Genomic DNA, 18,605 nt, shown 5'->3' with positions numbered 1-18,605 from the left:
AAACCTACAATCAAACATATTCACATTAGACTGCAGGTGTCCTATGAGCGTGAAATACAGTGGACCAAAACCTAGTCTATATTTTGCCTGCACTGTGATTCGTGGTTTTTCTGAGACTTACGGCAGAAGGTGCTGTTTCTCCAGGCACCGATGTTGACCCCACGGTCCTGGCACTCGTTGACATACGCTTCGATCGCTTCACACAAAGCAGAGTGAGGGCCGCCCAGTGCACACAGATCATATATGCAGTTTTTGAAGAAACTCTGCACAAACACACAGAGTTAAATTGAATGACAGCATTGATATGAAGAGACTAGCGTTAAATGCTGATCTGATTAACTCACATTAGGATTGACTTTTGGGTGGCACACAGCAAATGGACCATTGCTGTCCAGAATGATACCACAGTATGCTGGACTCTCATAAAGGTCCTGTTCAGCTTCTGTGCAGCCAGGGGGTGGGACCTCTGGAGTCTTATTGCAGCTAGAGAGCAAATGAGAACAGCAGTCAATCTCCATTTAATCTCATGTACAGTTACACGAGGAAATATGGATACCTCAATATAGAGGAGAACCAATCAGCCCACGCAATACAATATCAAAGACTCACTCAGGATCTGTGTTCCAGCTGTTGCCAAACTCAGTTGGATTGTTGACCAGTTCACCAGAGGGGGTGCGGAAGTCGTCCTTATAGTTGCCGTTATAGTCGCCACACAGGCCACACAGCTTGTCCTGATAGCTGCACAAACACACAAGCATGTTACATAAGACATGGTGTTTTAATGAAACACTAACAGTTACCAGTTTAACACAATACTCACTCTTTGATGACTTTGATGTCCATGTAGTGGTTTCCATCATAACGAACAGTTACGCCAAAGTCCATGACCACCGTGTAGAGTGTCCCAGATTTGAAAACATCTACTCCAGACACCGGACTCAAAGGAATGTTCACATTGGTTCCGTTCAGCTGAGAACAGATGGAGAAAAGACGTGATGACACTGCTGTAGGATACAACTCACTTCATTCACTTCCTACACTCATGATATCTTTATTAGCTCACCTGTACAACTCCTCCTTTCAGGATGGACACCTTCACTCCCCGAACGTGGACATGGACAGCACTCACATAGCTGATCCAGGGATTGTTGAAGCGATTCTCATTCTCAGCATGAACAGCGAAGTAGGGCACGTCTGTGCTGTTGCACGGTTCAGACATCAAGTAGGTGCAGTTGCCCATGAAGTCATAATTACGCTTGTCAAAGGTGGTGTAGTGAGGGTCAGCCGAGGCGATACAGATGGACGTGTCTGTGGGTGGAACAGATCAACAAAAAACTTAAGTTATCTTAGCATTTTGACACCATCCTGAAGGAGCAACAGAATTCAAGGCAAATATCACTAATACCTTTAGGATAGCAGCCATGGACTCCTCCCACTTCCCGACACTCTTCTGTGGGGTCACAGGTGTTGTCCACACAGCTCAGGGTGTAATTACCAGCACAGCGACACAGCTTGGAGCAGCCATTCCCAAAGACAATCTCTCCAGGCTGGAAAAAAGATCATTCAAATTATACTCACAGAATGTGACTGAAGTTTCAGGGCTCAATGCAAATTTGTCTTAAACAAATTGTAGACTTTAAATTTGTTTCTACTATGTTCTTATGCGTCTGAGAAGTCACTGTCACGATACAGCAGTTTTATTTTCCTTAGGGCATGGTGTCAAAGCTAAGCCATCTACCACACTGCCTCCGATATGATAAACTTAACATTTATATGGATGATGGTCATAGTGGAGCTCAGTCCTTCATATCAAGTAAGGGCAACAAATCCATATGCACAAATGAACTTTGCAAATATTAAAAACACCATAGCGCATGAGTACTCTTTACAAAGCATGTTTTATTTACTTCATAGTAGTTGTTGTTATCATCCAGACATCCACACTGCTCAATGGGAATACAACGTCTGCCCCGGAAGACAAAACCTGGTTTGCAGAAGCAGCCGCTGATACAGGAGCCAGTGCAGTTGGTGGAGGGTTCTTTACAGCTGGGAATACAAGCTGGACCGCACTCTATGTACTCTGCATTATCGGGGCACTTCACTGTTTGAGGAAAACAGTAAAATTGTATTTTAGAAAATTGCATCGCTTGATACACTGCACTCAAAAAGTTGTTGAATTTACATGAATTAAATCTGCACATCAGTTCCACACAAATCAAATATGTCACATCAACTTTAGTAACAAAGTAAATGTAATTATGCTGATGTAACATAGTTCACTAATGTGAAGCAAATGTACACACTTGAATTATGCAAATTTAGAGCATTGTTTAAGTAATTTCCTTCAGTGTTGTAAAAGCAGAATATATTATGAATATGAATATTTTACCTGGCGCTGTCGTTGTTGTAGTTGATTCTGGAGTTGTCGGTCGAGGTGTTGAGGGTGTTGGTGTTGAAGGTCCAGTGGGTTTCGGAGTGGTTGGCTGTGGTGTTGATGCTGTATCTGTAGTTCAGAATTGGTAAAGGGAAAGAGGAACAGAGATTAAACCATATCTATAATTCTATATACAGGGGTTAGACAATGAAACTGAAACACCTGGTTTTAGACCACAATAATTTATTAGTATGGTGTAGGGCCTCCTTTTGCGGCCAATACAGCGTCAATTCGTCTTGGGAATTACATATACAAGTCCTGCACAGTGGTCAGAGGGATTTTAAGCCATTCTTCTTGCAGGATAGTGGCCAGGTCACTACGTGATGCTGGTGGAGGAAAACGTTTCCTGACTCGCTCCTCCAAAACACCCCAAAGTGGCTCAATAATATTTAGATCTGGTGACTGTGCAGGCCATGGGAGATGTTCAACTTCACTTTCATGTTCATCAAACCAATCTTTCACCAGTCTTGCTGTGTATATTTGTGCATTGTCATCCTGATACACAGCACCGCCTTCAGGATATAATGTTTGAACCATTGGATGCACATGGTCCTCCAGAATGGTTCGGTAGTCCTTGGCAGTGACGCGCCCATCTAGCACAAGTATTGGGCCAAGGGAATGCCATGATATGGCAGCCCAAACCATCACTGATCCACCCCCATGCTTCACCCTGGGCATGCAACAGTCTGGGTGGTACGCTTCTTTGGGGCTTCTCCACACCGTAACTCTCCCGGATGTGGGGAAAACAGTAAAGGTGGACTCATCAGAGAACAATACATGTTGCACATTGTCCACAGCCCAAGATTTGTGCTCCTTGCACCATTGAAACCGACGTTGGGCATTGGCACGAGTGACCAAAGGTTTGGCTATAGCAGCCCGGCCGTGTATATTGACCCTGTGGAGCTCCCGATGGACAGTTTTGGTGGAAACAGGAGAGTTGAGGTGCACATTTAATTCTGCCGTGATTTGAGCAGCCATGGGTTTATGTGTTTTGGATACAATCCCGGTTAACACCCAAACATCCCTTTCAGACAGCTTCCCCTTGCATCCACAGTTAATCCTGTTGGATGTGGTTCGTCCTTCTTGGTGGTATGCTGACATTACCCTGGATACCGTGGCTCTTGATACATCACAAAGACTTGCTGTCTTGGTCACAGATGCACCAGCAAGACATGCACCAACAATTTGTCCTCTTTTGAACTCTGCTATGTCACCCATAATGTTGTGTGCATTGCAATATTTTGAGCAAAACTGTGCTCTTACCCTGCTAATTGAACATTCACACTCTGCTCCTACTGCTGCAATGTGCAATTAATGAAGATTGACCACCAGGCTGGTCCGATTTAGCCATGAAACCTCCCACACCAAAATGACAGGTATTTCAGTTTCATTGTCCAACCCCTGCATTTAATTAATTTTCTGCCTTAAGTCTTCAGAGTGCATACAATTGTACGCTTGTTTATGTTGTATATATAAATACTGTACCATTCGGTTTGCAGATGTACTCTCCATCTTGCAGTACGCAGCTCTCTGTAGGGAGGCAGCTGGTGTTGTAGCACTGGATGATTTTTCCACCTAGACACACACACTGCTGCTCACAGTCCTTCAGATACCAGCTCTCGTTTACCTAAACCACACAAAAATGTAAAGGAACTGAGTGGAAGACTGAATAAACAATACTAGTGAATTACAGTACAGGAGGAAATACGGGTCATAGCAGTAATGTGGTGTAGAAATTCAGAAAAAGCAGTTAAATGTGGGTTTTCTCACTGAGTGATACTCACAGGATGGTAGGAGCCGTCAGAGTCCACACAGCCGCAGTCCTTGAGAGGAACACACTGGCTGCCGCTCAGGACAAAGCCGGGGTCACATTCACAGCCTTCAACACACTTCTCTCCACAACCAGGGGGTCCGCTCACACCTACACACGTCTCTGGACATGAACTCACACATGTAGAATAGTGGCTGTTCGGAGGACAAACCAGAGCTGTAGAGACAAATGCAGACAAAACTAACGATTCAGAGACAGTGAAACAAGGAAAATTGCATGTTTTTATTTTTTGGAGTTTATGGATTAAAGGCCTCTCCATGGATCACCACCTTATCGTGGTGGAGAGGTTTGTGTGCTTGAAGGACCCTAGGAGCTATGTTGTCTGGAGCAAAAGCTCCTGGTAGGGTCTCCCATGGCAAACTGGTCCTAGGTGACAGGCCAGACAAAGTGTGATCCATAACCACCCCTATGAGGACATCAAAGCAGGACTTGTGTACCCTGCCCGGATCAGGGTTACCGGGGCCCCACCCTGGAGCCAGGCCTGGGGGAGGGGCTCGCCAGCGAGCGTCTGGCCGGGCCCAGCCCGAAGGAGCTACATGAGTCCCCCCTCCCATCGACCCACCACCGATGGGAGGGGCAGTAGTAGGGGTGCGGTGCATTGTGGATCGGGCAGTGTCCGAAGGCGTGGGCCTTGGCGTTCTGATCCTCGGTTGCTGAAACTGGCTTTTGGAACTTGGAACGTTACCTCACTGGCGGGGAAGGAGCCTGAGTTGGTGCGCGAGGTCGAGAGATACCGGCTAGATATAGTCGGGCTCACCTCAACACACAGCTTGGGCTCTGTGTCCAATCTCCTTGAGAGGGGCTGGACTTTTTTCTTTTCTGGAGTTGCCCATGGTGAGAGGCGGCGGGCAGGTGTGGGCTTTCTCATAGCCCCTCGACTCGGTGCCTGTATGTTGGGGTTTTCCCCAGTGGACGAGAGGGTAGCTTCCCTACGCCTTTGGGTTGGGGAACGGGTCCTGACTGTTGTCTGTGCTTATGCACCGAACAGCAGTTCAGAATACCCAGCCTTCATAGAGTCCTTGGAAGGGGTGCTTGAAAGTGCTCCTCCTGGAGACTCGATTGTCCTACTGGGGGACTTCAACACTCACGTGGGCAATGACAGTAAGACCTGGAGGGGTGTGATTGGGAGGAATGGCCTCTCTGATCTGAACCCGAGTGGTGTTCAGTTTTTGGACTTCTGTGCAAACTACAGTTTGTCCATAACGAACACCATGTTTGAACACAAGGATGTCCATAAGTGCACATGGCACCAGGACACCCTAGGCCGCAGTTCAATGATTGACTTTGTAGTCGTGTCAGCGGACTTGCTTTTTTTTTTTCTTTTTTTTTTTTTTTTTTTTTTTTTTTTTTTTTTTTTTTTTTTTTTTTTTTTTGCGGCCATGGTTGACACTCGGGTAAAGAGAGGAGCTGAGCTGTCAACTGATCACCACCTGGTGGTGAGTTGGTTCAGGTGGTGGGGGAAGATGCCAGTCAGACCAGGCAAACCCAAACGTATAGTGAGGGTTTGCTGGGAACGTCTGGCAGAAGAACCTGTCAGATTGATCTTCAACTCACACCTCCGTCAGAACTTTGACCAGATATCGGGGGAGGTGGGGGACATTGACTCAGAATGGGCCATGTTCCGCTCCTCCATTGTTGAAGCGGCTGACTGTAGCTGTGGTCGCAAGGTAGTTGGTGCCTGTCGGGGCGGTAATCCTCGAACCCGGTGGTGGACACCCCAGGTGAGAGATGCCGTCAAGCTGAAGAAGGAGTCCTACCGGACATGGTTGGCCTGTAGGACACCAGAGGCAGCTGGCAGCTATCGACAGGCCAAGCGATCTGCGGCTTCAGTCGTTGCCAAGGCAAAAACCCGGGTGTGGGAAGAGTTCGGTGAGGCCTTGGAAAGTGACTTTAAGTCGGCTCCGAAAAGATTCTGGCAAACCGTCAGGCGACTCAGAAGGGGAAAGCAGTGTGCCACTAGCACTGTATATAGTGGAGATGGTGTGCTGCTGACTTCGACTGAAGACGTCATTGGGCGGTGGAAGGAATACTTTGAGGACCTTCTCAATCCCACCAACGCGTTCTCCAGTGAGGAGGCAGAGTCTGGGGACACGGGAATAGGCTTGTCCATTACTGAGGCCGAAGTCGTTAAGGTAGTTAAAAAGCTCCTTGGCGGCAGGGCTCCAGGGGTGGATGAGATCCGTCCCGAGTTCCTCAAGGCTCTGGATGTTGTAGGGCTGTCTTGGCTGACACGCCTTTTCAACATTGCGTGGACATCGGGGGTGGTGCCACTTGATTGGCAGACTGGGGTGGTGGTGCCTCTTTTTAAAAAGGGGGACCGGAGGGTGTGTTCCAACTACAGGGGAATCACACTCCTCAGCCTCCCTGATAAGGTCTAAGCAAGGGTACTGGAGAAGAGAGTCCGGCTTATAGTCGAACCTCGGATTCAGGAGGAGCAGTGCGGGTTCCGCCCTGGTCGTGGAACACTGGACCAACTCTTTACCCTCTCCAGGATTCTCGAGGGTTCATGGGAGTTTGCCCAACCAGTCCACATGTGCTTTGTGGATTTGGAGAAGGCATTCGACTGTGTTCCCCGGGGTATTCTGTGGGAGGTGCTTCGGGAGTACGGGGTACATGGCTCTTTGCTACGAGCCATTCAGGCCCTGTACAAACAAAGCAGGAGCTTGGTTCGCATGGCCGGCAGTAAGTCAGACTTTTTCCCAGTGAGAGTTGGACTCCGTCAGGGCTGCCCTTTGTCACCGATTCTATTCATAATTTTTATGGATAGAATTTCTAGGCGCAGTCAGGGGATGGAGGGTGTCCGGTTTGGTGACCTCAGGGTCACATCGCTGCTGTTTGCAGATGATGTCGTCCTATTGGGGACATCAGGCCGTGAACTTCAGCTTTCGCTGGATCGGTTTGCAGCCGAGTGTGAAGCAGCCGGGATGAGGATCAGTACCTCCAAATCCGAGGCCATGGTTCTCACGCGGGAAAGGGTGGAGAGCCCTCTCTGGGTCGGGGATGAGCTCTTGCCTCAAGTGGAGGAGTTTAAGTATCTCGGGGTCTTGTTCACGAGTGATGGTACAAGGGAGCGGGAGATTGACAGGCGGATTGGTGCTGGGTCAGCAGTGATGCGGGCTCTTTACCGGTCTGTTGTGGTAAAGAAAGAGCTGAGCCATAAGGCAAGGCTCTCGATTTACTGGTCGATCTATGTTCCCACCCTCACCTATGGTCATGAGCTTTGGGTAATGACCGAAAGAACGAGATCGCGAATACAAGCGGCTGAAATGAGTTTCCTCCGCAGGGTGGCTGGACTCTCCCTTAGAGATAGGGTGAGAAGTTCGGTCATTCGGGAGGGACTCGGAGTAGAGCCGCTGCTTCTTCACGTCGAGAGGAGCCAGTTGAGGTGGTTCGGGCATCTTGTTAGGATGCCTCCTGGACGCCTCCCTTGGGAGGTGTCACAGGCAAGTCCACCAGGGAGGAGACCCCGGGGAAGACCCAGGACACGCTGGCGTGACTATATCGCCCAGCTGGCCTGGGAGCGCCTCGGAATCCCTCCCAGGGAGCTAGTGGAAGTGGCTGGGGAAAGGGAGGTCTGGGCTTCATTGCTCAGGATGCTGCCCCCACGACCCGAACCCCGGAGAAGCGGAAGATGATGGATGGATGGATGGATGGATGGATTAAAGGCTCTTTTGTCCTGATTGTCCTGACATCAGGGTTAACATTCAAAGTGGAAGGTAACATGAACTTCTATTTGTCCACTGAAAACACTTAGAGGCAATTAGAGAATCACAAGAACGTACTTTCCCGTCACCTGTAGAGGTCTTTGTTTCTGCCGGTGATTAAATATGTGTTTAATGGTGATATTTTGTCGGTAAGACTCACGGCAGAAATCTGGCTCCCTCCACTGGTGAACTGGTGCTCCTGCACTGAGACAAGCATCGGTGTAGGCTTGGAGTTGATCACACAAAGTTTGTTGGAGTCCCTGATAACGACACATATCATACACACAGCTCTGGAAGAACGGCAGAGGGTCCACCACCTTTATACAATCCCTGTGTGTGACAGAGGGATAAAGAGGGTGAGAAAGAGAGATTCATCAAGAAGTGCAGATGATTTAGAGTGTAGCAGGTAGTAAAACAGTAAACGTTTTCAGCAGATTACATTTTCTAACCAAACAGACCATGTTTACTCACCTGAACGGTCCAGTGGAGTCTGTGATTTTCCCACATTTCTCTGGTTTAGACACTTCAGCCTCTAGGCTTGGGTCACATGGAGGTTCGGGTGGGATCTCAGGCTTGCACCTGAAAACAAAATGTTATATTTTTATAAATTAAATGATTTATATATGAACTGACCTGAGGGAGACCTTACATCTTATAAACATGAAGCCTGTACGATTAATAAAAGCTCATTCCTCACTGGCTTGAAAAAGCCATAGACATTGAGGTATGACACTTATAGGTTGAGGAAAAACAACAGAAACTAACGTGTCATCTTCATCCTCATCAGTCTGCCAGCTGTTGCCAAACTGGTTTGCGTTGTCTGCCAGAGAACCATTTGGCTTGGTGAAGTCATTGTTGGGGTTTCCATTGTAGTCTCCACACAGACCGCACATCTGCTCATAGTAGGTGCTGAGAGGGATTAAGAGAGATAATGAACCGTAGTATAAACAATGCATAAGGATTGTCTTTAACCAAGAAAGCTCCTGTCAAAAAGTGTTTCAAATAAGAAGGTAAATAAGAGCAGCAGTGAAAGCATAATGAAGCAGTACCTGGGCACAGTGATCTTAGCATAGTGGTTGCCATCCCAGCGCACCTCCAGGCCGAAGAGTGTGGTGAGAATGACATACTGACCAGCCAAGGTCAGAGAGATTAGTGGAGAAGGTGAATGAGGAAGGCCGACTTTCACTCCTTTCACCTGGGGAGGTGTAGAATCAATGAAGAATCATTGATGCAGATTAGCTTTGATAAGAATAGCATGGCTATTTCTAGCACTTTCTGTTTTATTTTGCCTCATGTTTTCAATTAGGTTAGAAATTGTAAGCAATCAGTAAGCAAGATAGAAACATAAGCTATCAGTAAGCAAGTTGGAAATAATTTAAGTAAATCCTTCAAAGAGTGTTGTTTTTTATTTAGTTAAGTTATGTAGTTTGCGACCACTGTTCCAGAACCTCTAATGTCAGCAGAACTGCCTATAAGGACGTATAAAAATGAATGTTTCACATACAACAAGCACAACAAGTGTCACGGATGCACAGTTGTTCAAACTGTACAGTGCCAGTAGGTTCCCCCTTTAGGTTTATCTTGTTAAATGCAAGTGAGTCAGTGAGTGAGTGGGTTACAAGGTCAGAGTAGGGGGAAATAAGGTAAGAAGATAAAATATTATATGGTTGATCTGAAACTTACAGACAACACAAATGAATGAAAAAAACAATAAAGGTACTCAAAAATCTTTTCCTTTTTTGCCTCACTTCAATCATATTCCATTAATTCTTCATGGAGCATGAGATTAAGTTCAGATATACCACTCTGTCCAATGCCACCTACAACACATTTCAAATGTTTGTGTGCCTGGTAGTTCATACTAACTAGAATGGTTCTGCCCTTCAGCATGGTCACAGTGATGCCATCAACAGTCACATACAATTTCCGGAGATAGGACAAACCAGAGATTCCTCTCTGCTCATTCTTCCCCTCCACAGAAAACCAGGGACCTGCAGAACACAAAACAGAAACACTAACCATCACTTTTCAATTTCAGGAAAAACAAAATACCTTGAGAAGCATTATAATGCATGGTTTAGACATTGATATATGTGTATGCAAAGCCCATGAACATTTTCATAAGTGGATCATAGTCAACATTCATGTAATCATCACTGCAGTCTTTCTCACCACTTTGCAGCCCCCAAATATGCTACTTTTATGAAAATAAAAAGGGGCCCTCATTGGCCCTTTAAAATCATAGCACCTTTTCTCAAAACTCATATTCAGCTACTTAAATGTAGAAGAGAGAAAAAATCATTACTTACCAGTGTTGTTTCTGCAGGTGCGGGCCAGCGTGTAGGTGCAGAGTCCCATGAAGGAGTAGTATTTACCATCAAAGGTGTTGTAATGGGGGTCACCAGAGATGATACAATCCTTAAAATCTAAAGGCCAGTAAAAGACACATGAACTCAGAACACAAGTAAAATCTGTCTCACACCTGATAAATAATGCAGTTCTATAATAATGTACTGACCGACTGGGTAACATCCTATTTGTCCTCCCTGCACATCACACTGTTGCATGGGCGGGCATTCAGCAGCACTGCAGGAGACGAATGGGGGATTACACTTGCACAGCAGATCACAGTCCTTAGTGTAGAACTCCTGTCCAGGCTAAAAGTCATAGAGAGAAAAGAGAACATCTTAAAGAACTGTACACTTCATTCATTTGCTGAGTCACTAGAACACATTAACAATTGTAAACACTCACCTGGTAATACTGTCCATTATACATGCAGCCACATGTGTCTTGTTTCACACACTTGTCACCACTGAGTACATAGCCAGGGTCACACACACAGCCCTCAGAGCAGGGTCCAGTGCACTGACTGGGTGGGGGAGAAGTACAAGAAGGCTGGCAAGGGGAGACGCAGGGGTCGTAGTGGCTGTTGGATGGACAATCGAGAGCTGAAAAAGAAAAATGTTCCCAATTATTTTAGTTTAATGTAATGATAAAACCTACAATCAAACATATTCACATTAGACTGCAGGTGTCCTATGAGCGTGAAATACAGTGGACCAAAACCTAGTCTATATTTTGCCTGCACTGTGATTCGTGGTTTTTCTGAGACTTACGGCAGAAGGTGCTGTTTCTCCAGGCACCGATGTTGACCCCACGGTCCTGGCACTCGTTGACATACGCTTCGATCGCTTCACACAAAGCAGAGTGAGGGCCGCCCAGTGCACACAGATCATATATGCAGTTTTTGAAGAAACTCTGCACAAACACACAGAGTTAAATTGAATGACAGCATTGATATGAAGAGACTAGCGTTAAATGCTGATCTGATTAACTCACATTAGGATTGACTTTTGGGTGGCACACAGCAAATGGACCATTGCTGTCCAGAATGATACCACAGTATGCTGGACTCTCATAAAGGTCCTGTTCAGCTTCTGTGCAGCCAGGGGGTGGGACCTCTGGAGTCTTATTGCAGCTAGAGAGCAAATGAGAACAGCAGTCAATCTCCATTTAATCTCATGTACAGTTACACGAGGAAATATGGATATCTCAATATAGAGGAGAACCAATCAGTCCACGCAATACAATATCAAAGACTCACTCAGGATCTGTGTTCCAGCTGTTGCCAAACTCAGTTGGATTGTTGACCAGTTCACCAGAGGGGGTGCGGAAGTCGTCCTTATAGTTGCCGTTATAGTCACCACACAGGCCACACAGCTTGTCCTGATAGCTGCACAAACACACAAGCATGTTACATAAGACATGGTGTTTTAATGAAACACTAACAGTTACCAGTTTAACACAATACTCACTCTTTGATGACTTTGATGTCCATGTAGTGGTTTCCATCATAACGAACAGTTACGCCAAAGTCCATGACCACCGTGTAGAGTGTCCCAGATTTGAAAACATCTACTCCAGACACCGGACTCAAAGGAATGTTCACATTGGTTCCGTTCAGCTGAGAACAGATGGAGAAACGATGCTGTAGGATACAACTCACTTCATTCACTTCCTACACTCATGATATCTTTATTAGCTCACCTGTACAACTCCTCCTTTCAGGATGGACACCTTCACTCCCCGAACGTGGACATGGACAGCACTCACATAGCTGACCCAGGGATTGTTGAAGCGATTCTCATTCTCAGCATAAACAGCGAAGTAGGGCACGTCTGTGTTGTTGCACCGTTCAGACATCAAGTAGGTGCAGTTGCCCATGAAGTCATAATTACGCTTGTCAAAGGTGGTGTAGTGAGGGTCAGCCGAGGCGATACAGATGGACGTGTCTGTGGGTGGAACAGATCAACAAAAAACTTAAGTTATCTTAGCATGTTGACACCATCCTGAAGGAGCAACAGAATTCAAGACAAATATCACTAATACCTTTAGGATAGCAGCCATGGACTCCTCCCACTTCCCGACACTCTTCTGTGGGGTCACAGGTGTTGTCCACACAGCTCAGGGTGTAATTACCAGCACAGCGACACAGCTTGGAGCAGCCATTCCCAAAGACAATCTCTCCAGGCTGGAAAAAAACAGTTAAGTTACCTTCAACGCCAACACCCTCAACTTCTTGACCAACAACTCAGGTTGACCTGAATGCAGAGCTATCTCAATCAACTGTGTATTTCCATCACCTCATAGTAGTTGTTGTTATCATCCAGACATCCACACTGCTCAATGGGAATACAGCGTCTGCCCCGAAACACAAAACCTGGTTTGCAGAAGCAGCCGCTGATACAGGAGCCAGTGCAGTTGGTGGAGGGTTCTTTACAGCTGGGAATACAAGCTGGACCGCACTCTATGTACTCTGCATTATCGGGGCACTTCACTATTTGAGGAAAACAGTAAAATCGTTGAAAAAGTGGTTGTGTAATTTGATAAGTTGTTCAGAGAAGAATATTTTTAATTATTACCTGGTGTTGTCGAGGTGGTAGTAGGTTTTGGAGTCGTGGGTTGGGGTGTAGAGGGCTTTGGTGTTGGTGGGCCAGCTGTGGTGGGTTTTGGTGTTGTTGTTTGGGGTTTTGATGGTTTTGCTGTCGTGGGTTTGAATGTGGATGGCTGTGGAGTTGAAGGTTTTGGAGTCAAAACAGGTGTTGTTGGCTTTACTGTTGGTGTTTCACCTAAAATGAAGAGAAAGTACACAATGAATGTATGGTTTATTAAAAAATACGCATCACAAGTCTCTTAGAAGATGGAAGTCTTACCCTCACAACTTGTTATACAGATGCTGTCTATAGCAATGTCTGTCTCTTCGGTCTCTCCATATACACCAACAATCACAAACTGAAACAAAAATGATCCCTATCATGAATAACATTTCCAATCATAACTAAAAAGTGTTCTTTGGAGCAATGATATATAACGGGTGTGGACATGAGGGCTGGATTACAGCAATGTTTTTTTTATTCCTCTGCTTTGACAAAACAACTAAAACAACCTTGTTCTTAGGCATTAAGTTATATCAGGCGTATTTGAGCAGGAAAGTCACCAAACTGTGCAGGAATCTGGCCTGTGAACCCACTTCCGCCCATAAAAGAATCATTTTTGGTCTCAAAGGAAACTTTAAATGTGTTCTTTGTAAACTAAATAAAATTGAAAAAGCATCCACACAGTGAATAAACAATCTGTGTAAAAACCTTCTTCATTTTCAAGCTTTCATAGATTTTTTCAGGGTATGAATAGGTAGCTCTGTTGCTTGTAAAAATGTAGTTACCAGACTCAATAATGACCAAATTCTGTAGTTATCAAATGCTTGCCTGCTAGCTTTGGCTAGTGTTAGGCAGCTTGGTCCCTAACTTAACTAGCCAGCTAACAAAAAATTTGTATTAATACTTTCACTTTTCTGAGACAAACACTCCTTTCAATATGTCAGTTAAAATTGGCTTAATTCGAACTTAATTCAGAATTTTTATTACAATAAATAATAGATCATTAATAGATAATAGATAAATAATAATAAACAATAAACCAAAATTGTTACAAAGTCTGTAGTGTAAAAAAGCAGTAAAACATTTTTCATAAAATGATACAAGCATTTAAATCCTTTGTGTGCAAGAGTGTAGTGAAAAATTCAGCATAAATCAGTTGAACATCACAAACAACCATGATACTAAATTATTTTACAAGATATGGAAAGGAGATGGTTAACTAAACTTCAGTTAGCAAAGTAATCAACCAAATCCATACCTGAACGTTTCCTGTGCCAATACGACGGACCTCTGCTGGTTTCCACCCCTGTCCTTGGTTTCCTTTGATACTGAAAATAGGTGGTCCCAGTTCTCCAGCTGGGGGTTGTCACATCAATTATTTTAAAGTTTGTTAGTAATTTAATTATTGCAACTAGCCTACTTAACTAACTCATTCTGACAACCTATTTGTTTTGTTGTCACAATCTGTAGAAACATTATAATAATAAATCTGAACATCTAGCCAGTCCATCTCACTTTTAGAAGTCTTACCAGTGGTGACCACATGAACATTAAGCTCCATGTTTGTTGCAGTGCCATACAAGTAGTAATGGAAGTTTAACTGGAGGCAGTTAGAAGAAGGAACAGCTGTGGATGGACTCCATAGCTGAGCTGAGGCTCCTGCGACACTGGAGAAGGAATCCATAAACAAGTAGTATCCAACTGTATGGAGAGAAGTGAGAAATTAAGGTGGATTTTAGGACAGACATCAATGTATACCAGACAGCATGTACTGTGTAATGTGAAGGACAATAATAGCAAATTAAAGTCTGAAAGAGTTCGTTACAACTGACAAATAAAATAAACCCATTACAACAATGAAAATATATTAATAATTTGAAGAAAAACTTACAGCCTGGTTTGGAGAAATCATCATCAGGACCTGTACCAGGTGTTTCAGTGGGCCCATTCCAAAACTCCCATCCTAGAATGGATGAATCTGACACCTCATTGGTCCAGCCACAGAGGTTATCCAGTTCATCAAAATCACATTCGGCTATACACCCTGTGCAAAGAGATAAGAAGGCCTGCATTAATCTCGCCAGTTTTTTTTTATTAATTTGTAAATCTGGATTTTAATGAAGAATGAATGTACCAGGGCAAGCTCCCTCGGTGATGTCAATGTTATCCAGGGCTGTATCACATGATGGGGAGAACCCACGGACTGCTTCAAACACAATCTGAGAAACAATACAGTAATACAATCAAATCATCACGCAGTAAGACAAATGTTAAAAAGAACATTTTGGTTTTCTTGTCAGTATTAACTGCATCATCTTCTGAGCAAAAGCTAAGACATTTACAGCTATTTACTGAAGAAGCCTTAACATTAAACAGTCAGACAGGCCATATATGGCTTTTACAAGCACATCAAAACTGGCTCAGGTGTGCCATACCAAAGATAAGGAAACATGTTGAGTAGTACATGTAGCATTAACCTTTATTGTTATATTGCTGAGTGAGTACCATCAGGGAAACAATGCGCAATGTTTAATGACCATTATTAAGATGTAGCCCCAGATAGTTAATTTAATATCTGTTTTTAAGAGGCTGATTTGAGGGACGTTTTGATATTTTGTTCACAGCATTTAATTTAATATAGGGCAAATAATATCAAACAACCCAAATAAGTATTTTGACCAACAAAGATCCCAGTGTGCTCAAACTAGCTATAGCTGAGCACAAGGGCGTATTCCACTTCTCAGTGCCAATCTGAGGGATCAGGATAGACAGAACATTATATACAGAACTGAAAACCACTTGCATACTCACTTCAATAGGATCTGCAGCTGGTTTGGCCACAGTAATAGCTGCTCCAAGCCATGACGGACTCTGGAATCCAACTTTCTGCCATAGATTTTCCTCTGAGCCAGATCGCTTAGCCAGCACAGTCAACTTGTTGCTGATGTCCAAACCGTACATGTAGTACTTAAACTGTACACAGATCTGTGCTGATGCAGTGTTAATCACAGGACTCAGCAAGCGTGCTTTCTTCCCATTAGCAACGTTATCAGCCTCATGGTAGATGTAATAACCAGCTGAGGAAGATGGAAATAGGGGTTGATTTACCAAATTTATTTTTGTAAAACAGAAAATTCCAATACATAAAGATGAAATAATATGCTCTCATACTAGACTTCAATTGTTATTTTTTGTTTAGAAACAGTTGTTATGATTACATTGAATACATATAATTGTATTTTATGGAAAGGACATTGTTTTTTTTTTTTCCTTTTCTTCATCTTAACAATGAGCTGTTGTTTTACGTCCACCTATTGTTCCATATCCATGTTCAGAACACAGGTCTCGTGAACATGGGACTTACTCCCATCAGGATAGTCTCCACTGGGTCCAGTGCCAGTTGTCGGGGTGGGGCCCTTATGGCGAATCCAGTCACTGTCATCTGCAGTGTCTTGTCTGAAGCTACAGAAAGGCTCTGCATCGTTGTTGAAGTCACAAGAAGCTATGACAGCTGTTTTAGAGGTGGGGGTTGGGGGGGTGACAAAGTTATAATTCTTCAATGAAACACAGGAAACAATTCAGAAAGAATATGTAATAAAATTCTCTAATGATTTTGCATTTCATAGACAGGCCTCTTGTCTCAACATGAACATCATAAAACTTTATACAATGCTTTTTTTAAAAGATTATTTACTAAATGCAATCAAAAAGCACTTCCACTTCTATTTTCCTGCTAAAATCCCCTAAATGCTCTGTTAATGTATTTTAAATGGATCTGGATCACAGATAAGATTTATTGGGCCTACTGTACTCCACCCTTTTACAACTTTAACTATAACTATTATGTTCTGTGCCGTCACACAGGATTTGTGAGTGTGTAAGCACATGTGTGGTAATAAACACGTTGCGTGGATGGATAAGAACTTTGAAGCTATGGTAAGGAAAAGGGTAAAGTGCTCATCCAAAGGGCAGGTTATTGTGAAACAACAGCATATTCAACACAGGCCTGAGTTAAGTGGTGAAAATAATAAAATTACATAAAAATATGTTTTTTAATGTTGTTTCTTAAGAAAATATAATATTACTAATTAAGAACACTTATGGCATATTTTTTCATATTTTGAATGCAGCAACACTTACCACCATCATGTTCAGTAAAATTAGATCTACAGAAAGTTAGAAAAGCAAATTAGTTGCAGAACAGTAAAATTCATTTTCACCATTACATTTTTTATCATTTTTTTAAATTCACCATTTTCATTTATAAAGTATGCACTGTATTCACATACAGGTGTTTGTATGTTTGTCATCAATTGACCGTCTTTTAATCCCTTGCTGTTTTAAACTCATAAAATAATTTCATTAACTTACATTGAAATTTTAATTTTTTTCCCTGTGTCCGTAAAGTTAGTTTTTTGGAGTTTTTGGAGGTTTGTTTTCAATAGTGATGATATATTACATGTTTATACTAGATTTAGGCTTACATTTCAACTTTATAATCCATGTTAGCCTCAGACAGTAGATAGAAGTGATAAAACGAGAAAAAGGATCCCTTTGTGTTAGTTAACAGAACGTGGATCTCTGTATCTTATCTTTCAGATGCGCCACTTCCTCATGTCTTTAAATCATTATCTCTCAAACAGATTCAAAAATGTCATTTTTTCCAATGCATTTTAAAGAGTCTACTATGAATTAGTCTACTTAGACTTTAACAATGAGTCTCCTACACTGGTACAAGCATATTTTAATTTATTACCTCTATGTACTACTGGATATATCAACAGGTTCATAAGTCAGACATGGTAGTGCATCATGCACTGTATAAATGAAGTGAAAAGATCAGCTTATATTTTTCATTAAGTTTAACTTAATCATTTAGTTACATTTCAGTAAATTCTTGGAAGTGTGTGATTGCATCATCAATTTCTTTCAGAAACTCACCTATTGTCAATGTTTCCTGTAGTATAGCTGCCACTTATCCATGCTAAAATTAAAATAAGTTTTAGATGACCCATAGCTAACTGATGCAGTTAGCTTAACTGACTTAATGGAGCAAAGTCAGTTTATAAAGGGTGGCCTGTGGTTCAAGGAGGGAGAGTGGAAGGAGGAGTATAAGAGTGTCTTGTCACTTTCATATTATTTGGCATAGTTTATTGCAAAACCAATTGAGTGAATCAGTAACTGCTGGTAATAGGACCAGGGTGTGTGCCACTTGTCTTGCTGGAGCCTACAACAGTTCGCAGCAGACACCTACAGAAGGGTGTGCTCAACAAGACAGGAATGACCTAACTGGGCCTAGCGTTGTAGATACCGTTGCATAAGAGATTTGAAACTTCAAAGCAGGAGCCCCCTGTAGAGCTACTTCCACGTCTCACTGGTCTGATTTAAGTCCTCATTGTGATCAGAAGTCATTTTATTAGCACTACTTTTTGGAGTCAGACATGTGACCTGTGATATGATGTCAACTGATGTCAAGATCAGATATATCAGATTTTAGTACTTTTTGTGAGAATTATGAACAAAAAAACTAACTCAAAATATCATTCAATGTAATTACTAAAGTGTCTGCTTGGGTTTCCTCCAGGTTCTCCAGTTTCCTCCGATTGTCCAAATACATGCAGTCAGGTCAATTGGATATGCTAAATTGCCCCTAGGTGTGAGTGTGTGAGTGACTGTCTGTGTCTGTCTGTCTGCCC

General features: G+C 43.3%; 1 protein-coding gene across 1 annotated transcript in view; it reads right to left on the bottom strand.

Moving 5' to 3' along the window:
• Positions 1 to 17,955, bottom strand: part of zanl (zonadhesin, like) — a 44,163-nt gene extending 26,208 nt beyond the window's left edge. Inside the window, exons 1-35 of the mRNA XM_037533450.1 lie at positions 17,851 to 17,955; positions 17,050 to 17,075; positions 16,274 to 16,420; positions 15,721 to 15,986; positions 15,044 to 15,128; positions 14,801 to 14,953; positions 14,440 to 14,610; positions 14,168 to 14,265; positions 13,186 to 13,264; positions 12,895 to 13,101; positions 12,616 to 12,809; positions 12,362 to 12,503; positions 12,020 to 12,264; positions 11,788 to 11,936; positions 11,577 to 11,705; positions 11,312 to 11,450; positions 11,089 to 11,230; positions 10,724 to 10,920; positions 10,488 to 10,626; positions 10,279 to 10,395; positions 9,836 to 9,960; positions 9,019 to 9,164; positions 8,735 to 8,878; positions 8,441 to 8,548; positions 8,130 to 8,299; positions 4,219 to 4,421; positions 3,920 to 4,061; positions 2,390 to 2,503; positions 1,908 to 2,101; positions 1,406 to 1,547; positions 1,064 to 1,308; positions 821 to 969; positions 610 to 738; positions 345 to 483; positions 122 to 263 (exon numbers count right to left, since the gene is read on the bottom strand). Coding sequence (XP_037389347.1) covers positions 122 to 263; positions 345 to 483; positions 610 to 738; positions 821 to 969; positions 1,064 to 1,308; positions 1,406 to 1,547; positions 1,908 to 2,101; positions 2,390 to 2,503; positions 3,920 to 4,061; positions 4,219 to 4,421; positions 8,130 to 8,299; positions 8,441 to 8,548; positions 8,735 to 8,878; positions 9,019 to 9,164; positions 9,836 to 9,960; positions 10,279 to 10,395; positions 10,488 to 10,626; positions 10,724 to 10,920; positions 11,089 to 11,230; positions 11,312 to 11,450; positions 11,577 to 11,705; positions 11,788 to 11,936; positions 12,020 to 12,264; positions 12,362 to 12,503; positions 12,616 to 12,809; positions 12,895 to 13,101; positions 13,186 to 13,264; positions 14,168 to 14,265; positions 14,440 to 14,610; positions 14,801 to 14,953; positions 15,044 to 15,128; positions 15,721 to 15,986; positions 16,274 to 16,420; positions 17,050 to 17,075; positions 17,851 to 17,924 — 5,191 coding nt within the window. The 5' untranslated portion in view covers positions 17,925 to 17,955. The remainder of the gene's footprint in view (positions 1 to 121; positions 264 to 344; positions 484 to 609; positions 739 to 820; positions 970 to 1,063; positions 1,309 to 1,405; positions 1,548 to 1,907; positions 2,102 to 2,389; positions 2,504 to 3,919; positions 4,062 to 4,218; positions 4,422 to 8,129; positions 8,300 to 8,440; positions 8,549 to 8,734; positions 8,879 to 9,018; positions 9,165 to 9,835; positions 9,961 to 10,278; positions 10,396 to 10,487; positions 10,627 to 10,723; positions 10,921 to 11,088; positions 11,231 to 11,311; positions 11,451 to 11,576; positions 11,706 to 11,787; positions 11,937 to 12,019; positions 12,265 to 12,361; positions 12,504 to 12,615; positions 12,810 to 12,894; positions 13,102 to 13,185; positions 13,265 to 14,167; positions 14,266 to 14,439; positions 14,611 to 14,800; positions 14,954 to 15,043; positions 15,129 to 15,720; positions 15,987 to 16,273; positions 16,421 to 17,049; positions 17,076 to 17,850) is intronic.
• Between the last annotated feature and the right edge of the window lie 650 nt (positions 17,956 to 18,605).

This window comes from Pygocentrus nattereri, chromosome 2, assembly GCF_015220715.1.
Source record: "Pygocentrus nattereri isolate fPygNat1 chromosome 2, fPygNat1.pri, whole genome shotgun sequence".
NCBI classification, from domain to species: Eukaryota; Metazoa; Chordata; class Actinopteri; order Characiformes; family Serrasalmidae; genus Pygocentrus; species Pygocentrus nattereri.
The sequence above is the reverse complement of the archived record's forward strand: the minus strand, read 5'-3'. Positions and strand labels throughout refer to the sequence as shown.